The 20844-nt window shown below is 37.4% G+C and overlaps 1 protein-coding gene across 1 annotated transcript; it reads left to right on the forward strand.

Annotated features, from left to right (window-relative positions):
- Window positions 1-4746: 4746 nt before the first annotated feature.
- On the forward strand, window positions 4747-20393 carry LOC140238539 (putative lipid scramblase CLPTM1). The gene is made up of 14 exons (XM_072318473.1): window positions 4747-4830; window positions 6470-6688; window positions 7555-7713; window positions 8464-8581; window positions 9363-9448; window positions 10851-10971; window positions 12166-12265; window positions 12920-13061; window positions 15042-15135; window positions 15724-15914; window positions 16549-16644; window positions 17828-17963; window positions 19174-19341; window positions 20032-20393. Exons 1-14 carry the CDS (start codon window positions 4747-4749, stop codon window positions 20235-20237), a joined length of 1920 nt encoding a protein of 639 aa, XP_072174574.1. The 3' UTR covers window positions 20238-20393.
- The last annotated feature ends 451 nt before the right edge of the window (window positions 20394-20844 follow it).

The following is a 20844-nucleotide window of genomic DNA, read 5'->3' on the forward strand; positions in this document are numbered from 1 at the left end:
ATGCACATGAAAACAAAAAACAATAACCAAACTATGAACTGTGATACAATTTTGTAAATATCAAGACAACTACCGGAAAAAAAAAATGTTGGAAATTCAGGAACTGATACCACCTTAACATTATAAACTCATAATTGCAAACACGTTGAAACTCCAAAACTATGGTTATTTGCACAAATAATGATTTAGTATTTTCTGATTTTAGTTTGCCAGGAAATTCATGAAATATCGATTTTCTTTATGTGGCAAGGAATTAGGAGTCTTAGTCTTAACAAACATACCTTGGAGGTGGTAGTAAAGTTAAACCAAACTTATTTGAGGCCATATTATCTTTTCCTGATGTAATCTGCATAATGTGACTGCGACTGACATCTTAAATTGTGCTTGGATTTCCTAATCTTTCTTATATCCAGTCTAACCTTCTCTGCCAATGTTCTATCAACTTAACCCCTTTTTTCAGTATATACATTGTATTTCTCAAAGTAAAAGAACGTGAAGTGGATTTCCACTTTATACGCATAATAGTTAATCCTGAATGTTAAAGGCATTATTTACCATTTGCAGATGAAACAAAAACCCAGCATTATTGCTTCAAAATAGTTCTAAATTGTGGGATCGCTGTCAGATAGAGCTGGGAATTATGCAAAAGCAGATACTAGTACAGTACTCAATTCAGATGGAAATGTAATTTGTCCTCTTCGGGGTAGTATCCTGACCAACCCTAACAATGGTTTGGAAGTTTCCCTCAGTAAACAGGAGACATAATAACGTTTATAGCGTGAGCTATACAGTGATTATTCGAGGCCGGGGCAAGTGTGGGGGTATTAGTTTTCAATTCAATTCAATTCAATTCAATATAGGTTTTATTCAATCATGTATTGCAGCCAGTGGCTGAATTGCACATGTTTACAAAGATAAAAGATACAATCATGATTATTAATTCATATTAAAAAAAAAATGAATCTCCTACAAAATACACTTAACTAAAACTGAAAATATTAACTTAAACTTAAACATTGAAAAACGTAAAATATACAAAAAAAAAATTATTGTTAAAATAATTATCACTATCAATGATAAACAATAGAAAAATAATGTGAACATAATTCAATCATCAAATTACAAATTACTCATAATTACATTTCTATCTATATACTCCCTAGTTCAACAATTTAAAACTTAAAAAGACACTTATATAGCTGATGGCATACAAATTGTAACTGCACATATATAATAAACATTAATGTAATCATTATTGAAAAAGGCAATATCTAGTGTATACAATACGCTCAAAACAATCAAAAGTAAACTGAATTAATGACGAAAACATCAAAATATAATTATAAAAGAGATAATTATAAGAAGAATAATCCATATAATATACTCTATGTTTGATCACAAAAATAATATATTGCACTAGGAACAATATTAATATTGAAACTTGAATTATGTATTTGAGAGTGTGTGCTTGTTTGCGCATGTGTATGGAAAGGGGGTAAGTGTGTGTGAGTGTGTGTGTGGGGTATGTGTGTGAGTGTGTGAGCGTGTGTATGTGTGCATGTGTGTGTGTGTTTGTGCGTGTGTGTGGGGGTGGGTGGATGTGCGTGTGTGCATACCCACAATCAATGAATCAAAGTTATATGATAAATTGTATCAAACTAAGAGCAATGGAAACATTGTCATAATCACCTAAAATATATATAATACACAATCTTAGGGTCATAATTGTGTATGTCTATCCCTGATTTACACTTTGTGCCGACAGAAGTAAACCCTGACTGTACATACTTATAGGATGCCGAGTAAATCAATGTTCACGGTGCAGTTAAACACACAGCAGAGATGAATTTTACATCGTATTTCCTATATACTGGTGTCTTTTATCGGGTCTTCTCCATTAGGAAAATTATAAATCATGGAATCATACCTTAAAATAAGTGCTATACCCTTATGTACGATATTTTTATTACTTGGAACAGAATAGACATATATGTAGAACATACTAATGTTCTACCTGTAAATAGATGAAATTGGATATGTAAACTGATTTTGACATTCTGTGTTTCGAGTGATCGGCGTTTTACAAAGCCTATAGCTTTTCAGTATAAATCACTCTTTTCCATCGTTCTGTAATTACTTTTGTCACTATTGCAAAGTTTGTATTTATAACTTGAATTTTGATCTGCATTGCTTAATGCACTTTGTATTTCTATTTCCTTTTTGTTGGATGGAAGTAAAAACACACTTGAATTGAACTTAATTAAACCGAACAGGAATATTTGAAAAAACCATCACACATTAAAACGAACGGCACGGAACAATTGTGAACTCGAGCAAAGTATAATATAATCGAAATTATTTTTGGTACCCAAGAGGAGAATACAAAAAGGAATACGACGTTTATATGGATAGCATGAAAGAGAGGGTTAAAATCAGCCAGGAGCAGAAGGGTGAATTAAAAAAAAAAAACTTTCGCAAGAAAGTTGCTTTCCTTAAGAGTAAAAAAAAAAAAAAAAAAAAAAAAAAAAAAAGATCCTCACTACTTTTTAATGGGGGGGGGGGGGGGGCTGTGTGGTTTTAATGTCTCAAGAAGCATAGCAGTGCTTGAGATTCCAATTCTTTCAAAACTGGGATGTTTTAACATGATGTTTTCTACATTTTTCCAGGGGAAAAAATGATGGATTTCTCTGTTTGTGATAAAACCACTGCAATGAGAAGTACGATAATTATATCTTTTATCACTACAATTTAGATCGCAAAGAATAACAACAGCTATGTGAAATTATTTCATTAAGTGTCGTCATCATGAAGGATATATCACAGAATGTGATTTCTATCAAACTTTATAAACTATTACCTAAGCAGCCTACACGTACTTGACTGAAAATATTGCAATTCCGATAAAAGAATCTAAAAGGTATGATCGCATGGCTTTTACTCTATGGAAGTTTTGTAAAATATGAGGATATAATTGACCTCAATGCGAACTAGGCCTATAGAATTCCTGCTCTTTCGGGATCGCATAATAATGATGTTGTCATTGCGTGCGGTTCAAGGATTCAACGAACAGTGATATGATATCAGTGAAAGATAGACGTATAAAGGTAAAATCTGGTACATGTATTCAAACTTGTCACTACCGACTCGCGAGTTCAGTTTCGGAAAGGACTTTGTTCCTACAGCCACTAAACAGCTATTTTATGCCTACGTAAATACAATTTAAAGGCGGCAAAGCTATAAAAGGTTCCTAGCTTGCAAATCACTTCCCTATGTTGGTGCCTACAGTGTTTTATGACAATCAAATGTCTCTTCTAAAGTAGCCCAAATAGACTGAAAGGCATAAAGTTATCCCTACCGTACTCCGAGCGTTCTTACAAATGGTATTATTGTTAACCTATAAGTATGTACAACCATTTTTGGTGGAATGCTAATTTCTTGAAGTGCATGGGGAATACAAGTAGGTGTGAAAGAGTAACTGTGTTTCCATTTCCGACAATCACGTGGAAGCATACAGAACTTTTCCTTGATTTTCACACTGCCAATAAAGATGATAATTCAAGAAGTTTTATCATTCAATCTCAATTAATATTCACGTGATGCATTCTCATTTTTTTTTTTTTTTACTCTTTTTTATTAGTGGACCTGCTCGAGTTTGCACGACGTGCTCTTATTGTCCCTGGTGATAGAAATAACACAAGAGTGTGGAACTATATGGCTCTCTTCATTAATGGGAACAGTAAATAGGTCACAGATAATTTGTCGTATCTGACCTCTCTCACAAAATATGAGGACGACTCACGGTACGCGGTGTGACCATGGAGCTACTAACAGAGATCAAGGAGGTTCAAGAGAATGGAGTCACAACTGTCGTATTTCCTTTGAAGTCACGTTTGATGCCGCCACTCGAAAGTATTTGAAGCATGTGGCAAACTGGATCTGCCGCGCAGATAGGAAGACAATTGACTCATGTCTCATTGCATAATCATCAGCCACTTTCTAACGAAAATATGTCTTTGTGATGGTAATCACTTTTCGCCATCCCTACTTATAAAAGATAGGTGGTATATAATGGTAAAAACACAGGGATGCGCGAATAGAAATTGCGCAAAAAATGATGAAATGAAAATGAAAATTACTCGACTGGCCGTGCCCGGCCACTAATCTGATATAGAATCATACTCGAAAATTATTCCATATCAGTTTTATTTGGAGGAATTAAGTGGAAAAGTGATAAAACCGGCTCTCCGGGAGGGTACGGTTTTAAACACTTTCACATGATACAGCTCTGATTTACACTTTTGCACATATTTCTTGAAGGGATTGACCTTTGTTTAATGAGCTTTATCATTCAGTGAGATTTCGTTTCATTTAATAGATAAACAAGCAAAATATAGCCAACATTCAGTTCACGTTCAAAATGAATCTTCAGATTGCTCAGCAAGACGGCGGCATCAAACCCCGCCACCAAAGGCAAAGATGCACCTGTGGAATTCTTTTGTACATCAATAGAAAAGTGACAACTGTTTGAATAATTACAGCCAGTTGGAACTCCATCTCTTAAACCTCCTTGCAGAGATACAGTGTAGTAGCTCCATGGTGTGAGTATCATGCTAACATGCAAATAGCGACATGTTAGCAGTGAATGGCATTTAAATTTTCGATGCTCCTTTGTCAACTCAGAACTGCATAAATGCGCAGTGCAATCTGTCAATGGGGTAACAAGCGAATCATATAACTTGAGCAAATATGGCGTCCACCAGTGCAGTGCCAAGGCAATCGCCTGATTCTAGTCAGGGTTCGGGAAATGCAGTTGTGCCACAAAATGGAGAGGTAAGTTTTATAAGATGAACGACTCATGATTGTTGCCATGTGTCTGATGCGGATAGTTGCAATATAGAGATTTCTCAAATGTAGTATTTACGGTTGAAAAAGTCACCGTACACTGGTTACTTCACTCATCACGCTGACACTGCACTGTACTGCTGCTGCGTGACAGTCGGTGTTGAATGGGCACTGCACTACAGTACTGTAGATACTTCTACGTTTCTAATTCTATTGTACTGAGCAGGACGTGTACGCGTGTGGTCATACCCGGTACCCGGTCAATGGACACGAATAGCGATTGATTGCAATTGCCAGTTTGTGTGTAGACAACGTGTTGCAGCGTGTGGAAACTGACTCAATTTGCATTGTCATGTGGTTATGCGGCTATATTGTGGTATCCTCTTGACTTGTTCTGCGAGTGCGTCTTCACTGTGTGCAAAGTCTATCAGATGCGGAGGTGGATAGCAAAGCAGTAGGGTGTCTGGAGTGTTTTTCTTACTTTTGAAATTCTTTGAAAAGTCGATTATGAACAATTTCATATGAAAGAGAATTAGGGTCTATGTCATTAAATTTAAGACATAAAATTTATTTAAAATTTCATGGCGAAATGATGTTTCAATCTCGAGAAATTAAGCTTTGAAATCATGCCAATATCACAACTTTTTCTAGCTGAGAACGAGCGAAAAACAGTCCAAATATTTTCACAAATAAGCATTGAGAAGCTGCATGAGCGTGCAGATCTCCAGCGACTGGTTAATTGAGCGCGCAGAAAATTATAAATTTAGGTCGGTCGTCATTTCATGCAAGAGCAGGCTGCAAAAAGTGGTAGCTTTGTTGATATTGGATGCTAACAAAAACATATTTATAAGTTTTATTACCCCCTCTTGTTTTTATGTTTATTACATTAGGCCCTTTAATTATTCTTGAACAAGTTGATATTAGTGTATAACATACCTGTCACAAGGATATGCAGTGGTGCATTCCTCTTTGATGTAAGATACGTTTTAAGTAACTGTGACCAGTCCCAACGCGAAGCGTACATATGAGTGTGGCACCCAATTGCTCTCTGCTGGTGTGGGCGTGTTTCACTTGAACCCTTTCGCTCGCCACAGCGCAGCGCGCAGCGAAAGGGCCTTGTTCAAAGGCTAAAATCATCACGACTCTCGTGCATATTCATATCATCAATGCACAAAGTGCCACACAAAGGTTGCATCGAAAGCCAGAGAATGAACGGAAGGGATGGATATGAACTCGTAGAAAAACGTCTTTTCAAGACTACGTGGGATTAATGTGGAAATTGACAAGTGAACGTATCGTATTAATAAGGAAAAAAACGTATGTATATTATAAAAGTAAGCCTTTTGCTGGTAAAACACAAAACTTATAGTGGCACAAAAATTTGTGTTTCTTTTACAACATACCGGTACAGACATAGCACTCTTTTGACTCGGGGCGCTCCCACAGTATAACTGTATACAAGGAGCGCCCCGGGATTACATTTTAAGTGAAGCATTTCAGTTTGACAAAGTCAGTCTACCAGGTATAGGTTGTTACACATATAAGGCTAGTGTGCATTGTATGTGCATTCTCAAAATATTCTTTTGCTTCCAACAATGCCACATTTGTGTGTGTGTGTGTGTTGCAGGTTGCCGCCAATGGTGAGCAGCAGCAACAGCAGGCACAACAGCCCAACATGTGGCAGACGATCAAGGGGATGGCGTTCCGCATGTTTGTCATTTACATGGTGATGAGCTTCTTCCGGGGCAAGTCCAGCACTCCAGCAGACAACTCTTCAGGGGCTGGCGGGGTCTCCACCTCATCTTGGAAGCCGGGCACCAATCTCTTCCCTACGGGTACCGTGATGGTAGGTTCGGCCATGTCCCCTGGCAATTTTCACAGCAAGTTTTCATAGAGTCAAGATTTATCATCCCATCAGGAGTTTTGAATCATTACTGCATATGTTTAGGATACTGTTTGTGGTTTGAATTCATATGTATGCAATATCCCAAAGATACCTCCTTTACAAATTATTTTTTAGTCTTTTGAAGGAGAATATTGTAATTCTAGCCTAAAATGATGACTCACATTATGATACAAAACACCTATAAGATAACTATGCTGTTTTTAAACTAACATAATGTGGTCATCAAGTGTTTTTAAGTTTAAAACATCTCAACATGCAGACAATGATTCATGTGATCTGGAAAGATAATTTGAGACAAAAATGAAGCCTTGAACACACAGAGACTTACATGTACATCTGTTTACCATGTGTCATGATGGGAATCTTGTGATCTCAACTGTGCATGCAGCTGGCAAACATTGAACAAGCCCGCAACTTGAACATCTGAGTCATTCAACTACCAGCACATCAAATCTGACTGAATAGCGCCATTATTTCCAGCTGCTACTTAGAAACCGTTGCACCCCCTTGAATACCAGCAAGATCACTCCGGGGGAAAAGAGGAGGAAAGCCTATTTAAGTGAAAGGAGGTTGTCAGATTAAGTTTGAATATGCCTGGTGTTGTAGTCATTTTATTATTCTTGGTTTAATTTGATCAAATGCACATTCATAACCGTAATAGAGACCAATGAGAAAAACAAATACGAACAAATACTAGGTTTATGAGCTAGCTATCGACAAACCATAATTGCAAGTGTTTGGCTCTCAAACAATTTCACTGTACCTTTTGTATTAACATCATTTGTTTTGTGTTTAAATCTATACAGGACCTGAGAGTTTACATTTCAGAGGATGAGATCTTTACAGACTTCAACAACACCCAGCAACTTTTCTGGGAGCTAGAGGACTTGGAGTATGGGGACTGGACAGGCGGACCCAATGGGGATGGCACCTTTGAGATTGAGGGGGACGTGGAAGCGACAGAGGTTAGTGCTGTGAAATTTTGAGGATCAAGTTGAATGGCAGAATTGGTGTCTTGTGAGGATTTGTTATTTCATTTTGATTTGCACCAATTGTGTATTCAAGTCTTTGAGATGTCCTCAGAAGACTGTCTTGATATCTCTTGATATCAAAGTGCTTACAGAATTCATAGATTCCTTTTAACCTGCCATTTGATATCAAAATATTGTACTATGAATAAACTCCAATAAACTCTGGTGATAATAGCAGCAAGATATGAAAGAATTTTACTTCTGGAAAGCCATGTTTGAGTGAAATTTCTTGCCTCAGTTTGCAATAAAGGGCCACAATGTTGAATTCTTTTACAATTCAAACTTTGATGCAAGTGCTGCAATGTTACAAGCAGTAAAAAAGTAATTTCATGTCATAAACATTTTCTGACCACTTTAACCCATAGGAAAGTCCAGGTATGTTATTTTAGCGATGTATAGAAACAAATTATGGAATATTTCCTCGGTGCAGAGAGGATTAAAGACCAGTCTGTGAGGTTCAGTGGTCAAGACCAATGGACTTGGTCAAAATTTAGATAAAGGGCCATGCACTTCTGGCAGATTGAGTTGACTTTGTGAGAAAATGGAAGCATTCCAGTGAGCAGTGTAGAATGATTGTGAGTATGTTGTGGTCGAACCCCAACACACTTTGCATGTGAGTGCTGTCACAATGGTAGTGTCATAGTGGAAATATGTGTTTCTCACTTATCTTCCCACCCTTTCCAGAGTATAATGAACAATGCATCCATCTACATGCATATATTCTTCACAAAGTCGGGCTACTCGCCAGACCCAAGACAGAGGGGGAAATACACCAAAAAGTATACCGTCTCAATGAGCAAAAGTAAGTAATGTGAAATTTGGAAGATCATCAGCGGTATCTAGTTTCTCGGCAGCAGTTAAATTCAAATATGATGATTGCTTGACTAAATGATTACTCATATTAGGACAAGGACTGATATTCAGATATACATATATATAGTGGCAGTATGTCAAGTAATCGTAAAGTTATGATGTGCCCACCTACTGTGGTCTAGAACAGAATTAAGAATAAAAAAGATTTGTATTTGATCTATGGTAGTTTCTGAATCTATAGTAGGCGCTGAAGTTTGCTTGTATACCATTATTGAAGAGGCAAGCTATTTAATGGTAGAAAAAGTTAATGATGAAAGAAGCTCACATCTTTGAAGCGAACGGTGTGAATGTTATGAAAAGGCTTGCATCAAATGAGAAAGTTGAAAGTTGATTTCAATGTCATTTTTTTTTTTTTTTTTAATGAAGTGAAACACTTTTTAGTCCATTTGTACTGTTTCAACTATCACACATTATATATATTATATATACACACACATAATGTTTGATGATTGAAACTAGGCAAATACTTGCACACACTTATATAGGCTTACATCGTTTAAATGATATGTATATGTGTGTAAACTTTTGACAATCTCAAATAGCTTGAATGCAGCTTCGTGACAAGCTTGTTCCTTAGAGTGAGTAGTGTATCATACTTGCTGTGATTTTTATGCCTCTGCCACAAAGTGTCGCCGGAGGCATTATTTCTTTTTATATTGGCATTTCTTGATGTTTCACATTTCCTTATTTTTAAATGTGCTTACCTGCAGGGATAAACAAATTTAAAAAGAGACGCTTCCAGAAAACCAAAAATCTGTTAACAGGAGAAACAGAGGCTGACCCAGAAGTGATTAAGGTGAGAAAAGGACATCCAACGTATAGTTGACAGTGAGAACTTGTGTGTGTATATATTGCCCCAACCCCAAGAAAAAGATATGAGACTCTGAATTAATATTGAGTATCTATAGTGAGTATCAAAAATCAGCACAAACATTCATGTTTATTTTCTCTGATATCTACAGACTGTGATTTTTACTCTTGTTTGGTGTGTTCTTTGTGATAAAGTTTATTTTTTTTTTTCAATAATAAGACCATTTTATTTGGATATAAACAATAGTAATTTATGGCATGGAGTTAAGTTGGCATTGTCATATATACAATTGTCTTCAAATTGCCATTTACTTGTTGGTAACCATTTTATGTGATTTGAGTGCCATTTAGCGTAGAATAACCCCATTGCAGTGTATACACTGTCTAGAGTCCCTGGCACAGTAGGAGTTAACTGCATTCTGTAATGTGTCAATAGTTGCAGTCACACTACATAAAACTATGCATAGTTTGCTTCCAAAGAACTTCCAGAAGTTTGAGCACACGGTCACACTACAGACAAAACTATGTGTAGTTTCAGCGATAGGGAACTACCTACAGTTGAACCTCTCTTATCTGGCCTCCCTTTATCCGGATCTCTCTATTATATGGACGCAATCTCGCCGTGATTTTTTTTTTAATAATTACGGGAGGAAAGGGGGATTCCCAACTCCTTGACAACTCCTACCCAAACACACATGAATTACATATTACTTCCAACATGATTAACATTAGATACATTACATCAAATTTCCTTCCAAATTGCTTGCCTCCAGACATTTCAACATCCCCAAACATCCCCAAATGTAACAATGAAAAGGTTGCAGTATACACATTACTACATGTGGTACTACAATGGGCTACATCAGTACATGTGTATGTATATGTACATGTATAAAGCATTGAGTCTCCCGTATCCGGCCAAATCCCTTATCCGGATGGGCCCGACTTGTCCGGATACGAGAGGGTCAACTGTACTTGTATATTTTCATTTCATTATGTCACAAACTTCTTGAATTTTCAGCCACACACGGTCACACTGCGCAGAACTATAACGCATAGTTTTGTAAGAAGCAAGAAACTTCTCATGTGCATGCAGGAAGTTTCACTGGTAAATCTTTGAAAAGTGCATTCACACTGCCCAAACTGTGAGAAGCAAAATAGCTGGTAGGGAAACTACACCACATAGTGTGACTGCACCTATAGTGGTCCAGACATTGGAATTGTGTTCACATCAGGGAATGTTTTTCCATTGCTTAGTGGAGCACACTTTAATGGGAGGATCATGTCTACATTTATCAATGTGATGTGCTTCCATCATGATGAGAAGATGATGAGGAGAATCATGGGTTTTATATCAATATGATGTGGATCTCTTTTTGTTTTGGCAGAGGGCTGAGGAGGAAGGACCAGTTGAGATCCTGTCCCACTGGCATCCGAACCTGACGATAGCCCTGGTCCACGATCACTCCCCGTGGAAGTCCGGCAGTGTCCCTCAACCCCTTGACAAGAGTAAGAATCTATCCAAGCGACTTCTTATGCTAAGCATCTGTAAGATACCCAAAGACTGTGTTTATATGATAGTGTACACATGTGCGTTGGAAGTGTAAAAGCTTTACATTGCCTTCAATACTATGTTGAATGACATCATGCCGAATTCAAATTATCATAAGTCTTCATTTTGCCCAATTTTCCTGCTGATATGGTGCATTGATTTGACTGTTTTCCTGGATAAAGTTCTCTCTTTAAGGACAGGAACTCTTGGCCACAACAACTGTGTACCAGGTTTACAATGTCTGTACAAGAATTTATACAGCAAAGTCATTGTTCTTTCAAATTAAAGGACAAGTTCAACTTCATAAACATAAGGATTGAGAGTATGCAGCAATATTAGTAGAACACATCAGTGAAAGTTTGAGGAAAATTGGACAATTGATGCAAAAGTTATGAATTTGTAAAATTTTTGTGTTGGAACCGCTGGATGAGGACACTACTAAGGCTCATGATGTCATATGAGTACAACAGTGTAAAGAAAATGTAAAGAAAATTCAACATATTTTCACTTTTTTCGCATAATAAAAGAGCACTTGACTTGCCTCTTTCTAAAGACAATAGGAATAATATTACCCATAACATATGTCAGTAACGAGTCAAGGGAATGTGAACTTTTTTCAAAAGATGAAATTTTGTGAAATTCTCTTTATATTTTCCTTATATGGTTGTACGCATGTGACATCATACACTGCAGTAGTCTTCTCACCCAGCAGTGACTGCACAAAAACTTCAAAAATTCATAACTTTTGAACGGATTGTCCGATTTTCCTCAAACTTTCAATGATGTGTTCTACTAAAATTGCTACATTCTCTCAATCTTTATGTTAATGAAGGTGAACTTGTCCTTTAATGGTTCTGTGTGTAGAGCTTTCTGACCTAAGTACACATGCCTATAAATTTTTATCATGGCTGTTATTAAAAAACGCTGAATAATTGATATGTATTTATTTTGATGAAGGGCAATTTGTCAAGAAGTTGCAATTTTCAAAAATGTTAATGGCAACCACACCTGTATGTTTTTCAAAACTAATGAACAGTATCATTTACACACTCATATGGTGGGATTATGAGGAGACTAACAGGAGACTTACTTAAGTGGAAGACATTATTTCTTTATTCATTCATGACGTAATGCTATATTTTGTATTCCAGTGGTCAAGTTTCATCCTTCCGGAGATTACTATCCAATTATCTTCATCAATGACTACTGGAATCTCAACAGTGAATACCAGCCCATCAATGACACCACACCGTAAGTAGTAGTAATGACAATTACTCCAACTAGTCTGTGGTAGTTTAGTTAACAATATATAAGCTGACGGGCATTATCCTCAATCCAATGGTTTTATATTCGTCTAATGCAAGAGCCAAAGCAATGCAAGCTGTATGTTTCAGTCACGTCATCCCACGATAGTTGACATTGCAGAGGTCAACAAATCATGAAAGTTGTCACAGTAAGATAGTCCTAATTTTTTTCTTTTTCTTTTCTTATCATGTTGACTAAAGCAAGATTTATTGTACATCATGGGGATGGTGCTGAGTAATAGAAAAAGGGTTATGTGAGTATGAAGTGGTGAGTTGTACAATGTTTGATTATCTGATCATACTACGGAAGAACTTCAGACCAGAGCTTGACTGTAATTCTCTAACAATGAGAAGAAATGCTACAGAAATATAATTTGATTTCACATACTTTCTCAAACAGACACCATACAATTGATATGTGATCATAGCTTTCAGAAAGTGTTCGGGTTTGGGGGTGGGGTGGGGGTCAGTTTTGCACCTAAGCGAGAAATTTTGAAATGACTTGCTTCAGAGTGAAATTCTTCTAGTGTTAGTCTTTGCCTCGCAGTACTTCAGAATGGTATGATAACTTGCTAACCTGACTCAATCTTGTTTGCGATAGAACACTTCCCCTGAGATTGACGTACACCCCCATGGGCCTGTTCAAGCTCCAGTTCTATGCAGCCCAGACGATGAGGAACCAGTGGACGATGATGCTTGGAGAAGAGCAAGGCAACGATGATGAAGAGGAAGATGGACTGAAGGTAAGGATATGATAGCCTACTCGCAATATGAAGATTAGAGCGTCACTATGAAGCCATCATTGCATTGGGCGGAGCTTTAGAGAGATTTGCATACCGGTATGTGCTGATCAATTTATTGACGAGATCTAGGTTCAGGAGTTGCCTGTTGCAAGGGTGAAATGCTTCTTCATTCATCTCAAGGAATACTGTCATGAAAATGCCATGTCAGCTATGGGGTGAACATGCATAACTGTTGTCCATAAAGTGATAATGTGATGCTTGCTTTTTATACTTATTCAAATATGCAGTTGGTATTTTAGCAAAAACCTATACAATACTTAAAGATTAGTACATTGTGAAAGTGGACAATGTGGAACTGTAATAATTCTTCACACTTTGTTGAGGAAATTGAACCTTGTGTTTTTGGACTGTCAGTCGTGCATTTGACAATCATTACATAATTCACCAAGGCCCGAATTCAAGAAGGTGGTACAATCTTGTCCATGGTTTAAACCATGGAAAAAGATTGTACCAACTTTGTGAATTCGGGCCCAAGAGTTTAAATTCACACAGATATGATATGGTAGAGACATTGCCCTCTTTTAGCTATTTTTGCTTGCATCACATCACATAGAATGAGAGAATTTCCACTCCCTGAAATCCTACAAGTTTGTGATACCAGAAGTAAGAGTTGACACAAATAAGTTATCATACATACACAGGCCTCGAAATAGGATTTTGGAGGGGCAAGGCCATTTAGAAAAGGGCACTTTTTCCAAGAGGCCAGGGCACTTAGGTCAGTCAGAGGGGCACCAAGGCCACATTGGAAAGGGCATGTTGGATGTGAATGCCGTGTTGCTACACTCCAGCAGCGCACGCACGCATAAGATCTCTCCGCAGCAGACGACGTTGGGCAGTAGGCCATACGCAATACAATGTAGGTTCTGTAATACAGTACGTTCTCAACGCGTACGCCGCGCTCGCTTTAGAGCGCTTCCGGCACCATTTTGCTTTGAGCATGCGGGCATGAATGCAGAGCGAGAGAGATGGCAATGCTTGCAGCCGTCCGACAGGCCTGGCATTTTTTAGCATGGCTTGCGACCACTTGCTCCGGCCCGCCCGCCACTGCCTAGCTAGTAACTCTATGGCCGCTGCGCTGCGGAGGCAGTCGGGACGGTAAAAGCCGGTCAGGCGTACAGGTATGTAGACTTCTACACGTTGTCTCGCATCTCGGAAAGATACTTTGAGTTTGAATCAGATATATTGGGACGCGAGTGAACTGAAGGTATGATATTTGAGATCAGGAAAGTTGTTCAAGCTTATTAAAGGTATTATCCCACATTTGTAAACCTGCAGCAATTGGTCTCATAGTTAGCATGGAGTTTGGGTATGATTGCAGTAACACCTGTGCAAAATTTCGTTCCAATTATAGTCCATTACTTTCATAAAAATAAATGAAAATGCACCGTAATCCGTATGCATGCGTATAACGCTCGCTAGCGTGTTACATGTACAATGTACGTAGCTATAGCCCGCGCTCGTAATTCGATTTTGGGTCGGGTTGACCCTGTTTGAAAATTCATTTTAAAACGATGATTTTCTCTCTTTTATCGAATGGTATAGACAAAGAGCGACAGGTGAGGTATGTTACTGTTATAACTTGTACTTGAAGTCATATTGGACCTGTTTTATGCAGTTTTGATTTTCGTGGGTTTGCAAATGTGCGCTAGTACCTTTAAAGTGTAGACTTTGAGAAAGGGCATATTATACGTCATAAATAATAACTTTCATTCTAAAAGGGCACCACGTCCACAAGAAAAAGGGCACATTTTTTTTGGCCGTAACTTTGATCAAGGAAAAAAAGGCATTGCGGCCAACGAGAGAGGCACCGACGGCCATGGTCGTCGGTTAATTCGAGGCCTGCATACAGACTCTGATAAGATCTGTGGGAATGTGTCTCATGTTCGTTTTTGTCTTGTTTTGTTGTCTTTTTCCTTTCAGAGAGCCATCCTTGAGACCAACCCATACCTCTTGGGATTGACATTTGTTGTTTCCATCGTGCACAGTGTCTTCGAATTCCTGGCATTCAAGAATGGTAAGTACAGTCAGCCTTCCTCCTTTTTCTTTGTAGGAAGAATCAAATTGCCTGTGTAGAACTAAAGTGAAGTGTATTATTTTTGAAGAAGAGTTGTTTGTCTCATTAATCAATAATTTGATGTTCGTTCCTTTTTTTTACCATCATACTAGTGCAGTTTTCTGTGGTAGCAGTACAGTTACTGGAAGAAGAACAAATTTGAAATTATTGCAATTGTTACTGTGACTCTTTTTTTTTTTCTTACAAATAGAAGGGGTAAAAGCTTTTGGATTGTCTTTGGAGATACATACTAAGTCAATTTTATTAAGTTAATTGATATTATTCATTTTCGTGGCCACCAAGTGTTAACAGCTACAGAATGTGTTCATCATACACATATCCCTGAAATCCGAGTTTCCAACACCATCCACATTCAGTGTGTACATTTCACTGATAGCCAGTGATGAAACCTCTTCACACGACTTCTTTACAGTGCATATGTCTTCTTTTTCATTTTGTTTGAATGTCTCACTGTCCTTATGAATAATGACTTGATGCCAAATCATAGAAAATAACCTTGCTTGCATTTCATTCATTTTTGTGCCCCAGACATCCAGTTCTGGAACAGTCGTAAGTCGCTGGCCGGCCTGTCAGTACGCTCTGTCTTCTTTGGCGTGTTCCAGTCCCTGGTGGTCTTGCTCTACATTCTGGACAACGAGACCAACTTCGTGGTGAAGGTCAGCGTCTTCATCGGCCTCCTCATCGACTGCTGGAAGATCACAAAGGTCACGACCCTCAAGGTCAGTGAGGTCATGCACCACTCATGAACTATGTCTCAGATATAGTTAAACACACACACAGGTATATTATGTACACTGACCCCACACTCACATGTAGCACTCACGTACTTGGTATGACACATTGATCGTCTTGTCGATTCTATTTGAATGTTCTGGAAGAAGGAAAGTTCATTCAACATCTATTGTTTTGGGAGGGTCAGGAAAGTGATTGTGAGAAATCAAGATAGAAAGGATGATGTTAAGCATTGCCTGCAAAATACTCCTTTCTATAATTTTTCAGTATGCCATGTCATATGCAGTCTCATTGTTTATGAGACATAGATAATTAAATTTCTTCTTGTTGCATCTCTTGAGTGTCTGGCTTTCATGTGTGATGCTGGAAATGTGTGCGTCATGAAAAGATACATGAAGATTTGGTATGTAGAATGGTTTGCCTTCTCTCTAGTACCCAGTTAATTTCATTTGAAGATGAAAATTATCAAATATAAGGAGGGCTGATAACTCATATTAATTTACTCTTCTTTATTTGCCATGCTCTTGGATAAATGCTTTTCTTGGTGTGCTTCACAGAGGTTGGAGAGATTGTAAATAGTTCTGGTCATCCTGCAATCTCTTTGTGACATTTTGTTTTCAGTTCGACAGAGAGAGCATGATATTTGGTATAATACCGAAGCTCACTTTTGCCGACAAGGAGTCCTACACAGAGTCAAGCACGAAGGAGTATGATAAGGTGAGTTGGCCTAAAATACCACACAGGTAGTCTGTAGATACTTAAGATTTTTTTTTTTTTTTTTTTTTTTTTTTTTTTTTTTTTATAGATCTGGACAGGTAATGGTCAGAGCAACTTGAAAAGCTTTCTGGTTAAGCTTTATGCAAAATTACCCATACAGTCTTGAGGTATGTTTGCTGGAGATCATATTGTCTTCTACTCATAAAATTAGCAGGTTGCACAGTTCTGTGCAACCTTTACGAGACTTGTACTTGTCTGAATTATGTTGTCGGTGTAACTGAGGATGCTTCTTTCTATACAATCCCATCACACAAGATGGCTTTCAAGTACCAGTGTATTGCTGAAGTCTTCCTAAAATGGTGGTTGACTTCTTGATTCCCATGCAGTATTTTGTCTACCATAGCCAAGCATGCATCTTGAAAACTGACTTTTTTTCTTTGTCATCGTCTGTCATCATCACCATCATCACCATGATACTGAGCTTGTTTGTTTGAAATGTTTGACAATCGTGCTGTGCATTTGTATTACACAACCATTTTATTACATAAACCTGGTTATATCATGTGCTACTTTACATTATTTTTTTCTAAAAAGAGAAAAACAAAAAACAAAGAGTCACATAAAATATAGATTTATGATTGAGTGAACGAAATTTCTTGTTGCCAAACAGAATTAGCGCTGAAACAGGCACCAAACAATTTGTAGAACTGTTGAAAACTGGCTGAAAACTTGACCTGCTTTCTGATATGCATAAGACTGAAGTTATGTGAAGCGCATAGAAAATCTTCTAGATTATTATACGCTGTATAAATTATTGGTGTTGTTATTATTGTTATTATTGTCATTATTATTATTATTATCATTATTATTATTATTATTATTATCATTGTTATCATTATTATTATTATTATTATTATTATTATTATTATTATCATTATTATCATTATTATCATTATTATTATTATTATTATTATTATTATTATTATTATTATTATTATTATTATTATTATTATTATTATTATTATTATCATCATTATTGTTATTGTTATCATTATTATTATTATTATTATTATTATTATTATTATTATTATTATTATTATTATTATTATTATTATTATTATTATCATTATTATTATTATTATTATTATTATTATCATCATTCTCGTCTTACCGCTCTCCTCAGATGGCCTTCAAGTATCTGTCATGGCTTCTCTACCCACTGCTTGTCTGCTATGCGATCTACTCACTCCTATATCAGGAGCACAAGGGCTGGTACTCCTTTGTGCTCAACATGCTCTATGGATTCCTGCTAACATTCGGTGAGAAAGAGATCGAGAGAGATAGAGATCAGAGCTCCCGAGGGGCCCGTTCATATGTAGGATGTTGTTTTTGCATTTTAATGGCTGGCGTTGAAGACCCAACGTTCACAGGAGCTTCTTCTTGGGTCAGGGAAAAACCCTGCAATGGGGCGGGGGTAATCTTCCTATATGATTTTAATTAACCTATACATTGTATAGAGATGACAAGTACCAGTGTAGAGGGATTTGTTCCACTTCTTTTCCAAAATCTTCTCACGTCCAATGTGGCCACGTTGAAGTATTGTGGGTTTTTAGGTGTTTTTTTTTTTTTAAGAATTATTGTTATTATTTCTTTTTCTTTTTCTTTTTTTACCTGCAACTGTGCCTTGCCCTATTTTCTTATGTCAGTTATTTTACTGTTCAACAGTATACATGAGACTTTTTCAGCTTGCATTGTTGTCATAGTGACATATATGACATTGTGTACCTGCCTTCAAAGTGTAGTTAGAATGCTTTTCTATGTTCATGTGAATGCATGAGATGATTAGTGGTTTCAGGACTGGTACATTTTGTAAATTCAGTTGTGGCAAAAGTAATTTGCAAAGTGTGGAGATCTCTTCCAAGATTTGATACGTTACACCATGATGAGACAGATTCTACACAAAGTGAAGGAACTTTTTTTTTTTTTTTTTTTTAGTGTGCTACAGATAACCAGATGCCCAGTAAAAACTAAAAATGTTTAGTAGTGTAGAAGTTGAAGATCATAGGTTGTCTTTCCAGTGCTGCACACAAGACACATTCAGGCAGATTCTGCTCCATATTAAAGACCTTAGTTACCATTTACAGATGAAACAAACGCACAGCTTATGTACTTCCAAATAGTTCAAAAATGTGGGTTAGGGATAGAAACAACCAATGCAAAAATTTTGATCATTATAGTCATTGCTAAGTATTGTTAAATATACAAAATGTGAACAATAGTTATGATGAAATTGTTTCTAGACTAAACCATCTGCAGTTATGGTTTAGTGAGAAAAATAATGATATCTCCGCATATTTTAGGCTTTATTGCAAAATCTTTATGTGGTAGGATGTTTTGTGATACAACTGACCTACACATATGCATCAAATGTGATAACGCAAACATTTTTTAAATCACTGCTCCCAGTGGTAAACAATACCTTTAATACAACAAAATGTTGAACCTGTGTCGCTCTCTTTCTACCGGTAGGATTCATCATGATGACTCCACAACTGTTCATCAACTACAAACTCAAGTCAGTGGCCCATCTACCGTGGCGAATGCTGACCTACAAGGCACTCAACACCTTCATCGATGACATATTCGCGTTTGTCATCAAGATGCCTACGCTCTATCGTATAGGCTGTCTAAGAGATGGTGAGTGCAACAAAGCAGCAGATGGTCATCTCTTTCTTCCCCTAACCACAGCAATCTTATCAAGAAAGCAAGGACATGTATTACAAATTGACTAGCTCATCTTTTGAGAACAGGGCCCCGTTTTATCAAAAGATAAAATTGATTTTAAATTCCCTTACCACGCAGGCTGCCATGGACTTACAGTTGAAATCAACTTTATAATCAATTTTAACTCTTCATAAAACAGGTCCCAGGTGAAAGAAATGTAGTTGTGATTTCCATATCAAGCTCATCAATTGGTAGCAAAAGGTCATAAGTGTTCTGGAGTATCACTAGCAAGAATACATGATATCGTCGTGGTGCAGTTTTGCCACTGAACTCAAAGTGGCATAAGTCCTTTCCATCCATTCTGTGTATCTAATTTGTAAGCAGCACTGTCACATTTCTGCAGATTAATGTCACAGTTCCTAAGACTGCCTTAGCGTATGAATGAGTACAAATTTTGAGTCTGTGCAAAGAAACTAAACAGACAACAGTGTGGTGCCCAAACTGATAATCATACTCATTTTAATCCAAAATTTATTTTCAGTCAAAGTAAAAAAATTTGTGTGTTGCACAATTTTTAAGTCAGCATTGTCTATAATTGAATGACGTTGGGTCATTTTGACAAGATTTGATTCCTCTTGCCCTCTTTTTCTTTCCTCCATGCAGACGTCATCTTTCTAATTTTCTTGTATCAGCGCTACATTTACCCGACGGATTACAAGCGAGTGAATGAGTTTGGCACCACTGGTGAGATGCACGAAAGCGCTGATCAGCCTGCCACCAATGGGGGCGCCGTGCCTGCCGTGGAGGCCGCAGAAGGCTCGCAAGAACAGGCGGCTGTCAAACCTAGTCAGGAGAAAAAGGACGATTGAGCTTACCCAATAATCCAGACATCTTCACAACGTGTTTTTTTTTATGGTGCTGTGAATATTTAATCGTTCTCTGAAGGGAGTAACCAGCACATGATTTGGGAATGCTTTGTCGATTCTTTTATTGTTGTTTTTGGTGGTTTTTGCAGGGATGCTTTTGATGTGTTGTTTATTTGTTTGTTTCTCGGGGGGGGGGGGGGGGGGGGGAGGGGAGGAGGGAGGGTAATGAATTTATGTTGTGATCATAAAAGAGTTTCTGGGGGGGGGGTGGGGAGGTTCCTCCCCCCTCTTTTGTATTTTGTTGATGCTTCGCTTTCTGCAATGCATTGAAGTTATTGGGCACTTGTATGCTAAAATGCAAAGGGAAGAATTTTGCGAGTGCAAATGAGTCAAGCGTGGATATTTTGGCAGAGTAATCATGATAGATATTACAATTCTACTCCCTCCCCCTGACAGTGACATAATTGTGTAAGTCAGCATTGGTGATGTCAAGGTGTCTTTATATCCATAGATGTAATCTGTATTGTAATATGTGGTATGTGATGATTTGTTTGAAAGATGATTTGTCATATGAGAAGAGTGTAAGAATGTGTGTTGAGAATATGCCACC

This window comes from Diadema setosum, chromosome 1, assembly GCF_964275005.1.
Source record: "Diadema setosum chromosome 1, eeDiaSeto1, whole genome shotgun sequence".
NCBI classification, from domain to species: domain Eukaryota; kingdom Metazoa; phylum Echinodermata; class Echinoidea; order Diadematoida; family Diadematidae; genus Diadema; species Diadema setosum.

Bases quoted from the DNA above. Each gene is read 5' to 3' on its own strand.
- LOC140238539 (XM_072318473.1), top strand. From the start codon at position 4,747: ATGGCGTCCACCAGTGCAGTGCCAAGGCAATCGCCTGATTCTAGTCAG. The intron at 9,449-10,850 runs GTGAGAAAAGGA...TTGTTTTGGCAG, and splicing joins CTGACCCAGAAGTGATTAAG to AGGGCTGAGGAGGAAGGACC. The intron at 16,645-17,827 runs GTGAGTTGGCCT...CGCTCTCCTCAG, and splicing joins GCACGAAGGAGTATGATAAG to ATGGCCTTCAAGTATCTGTC.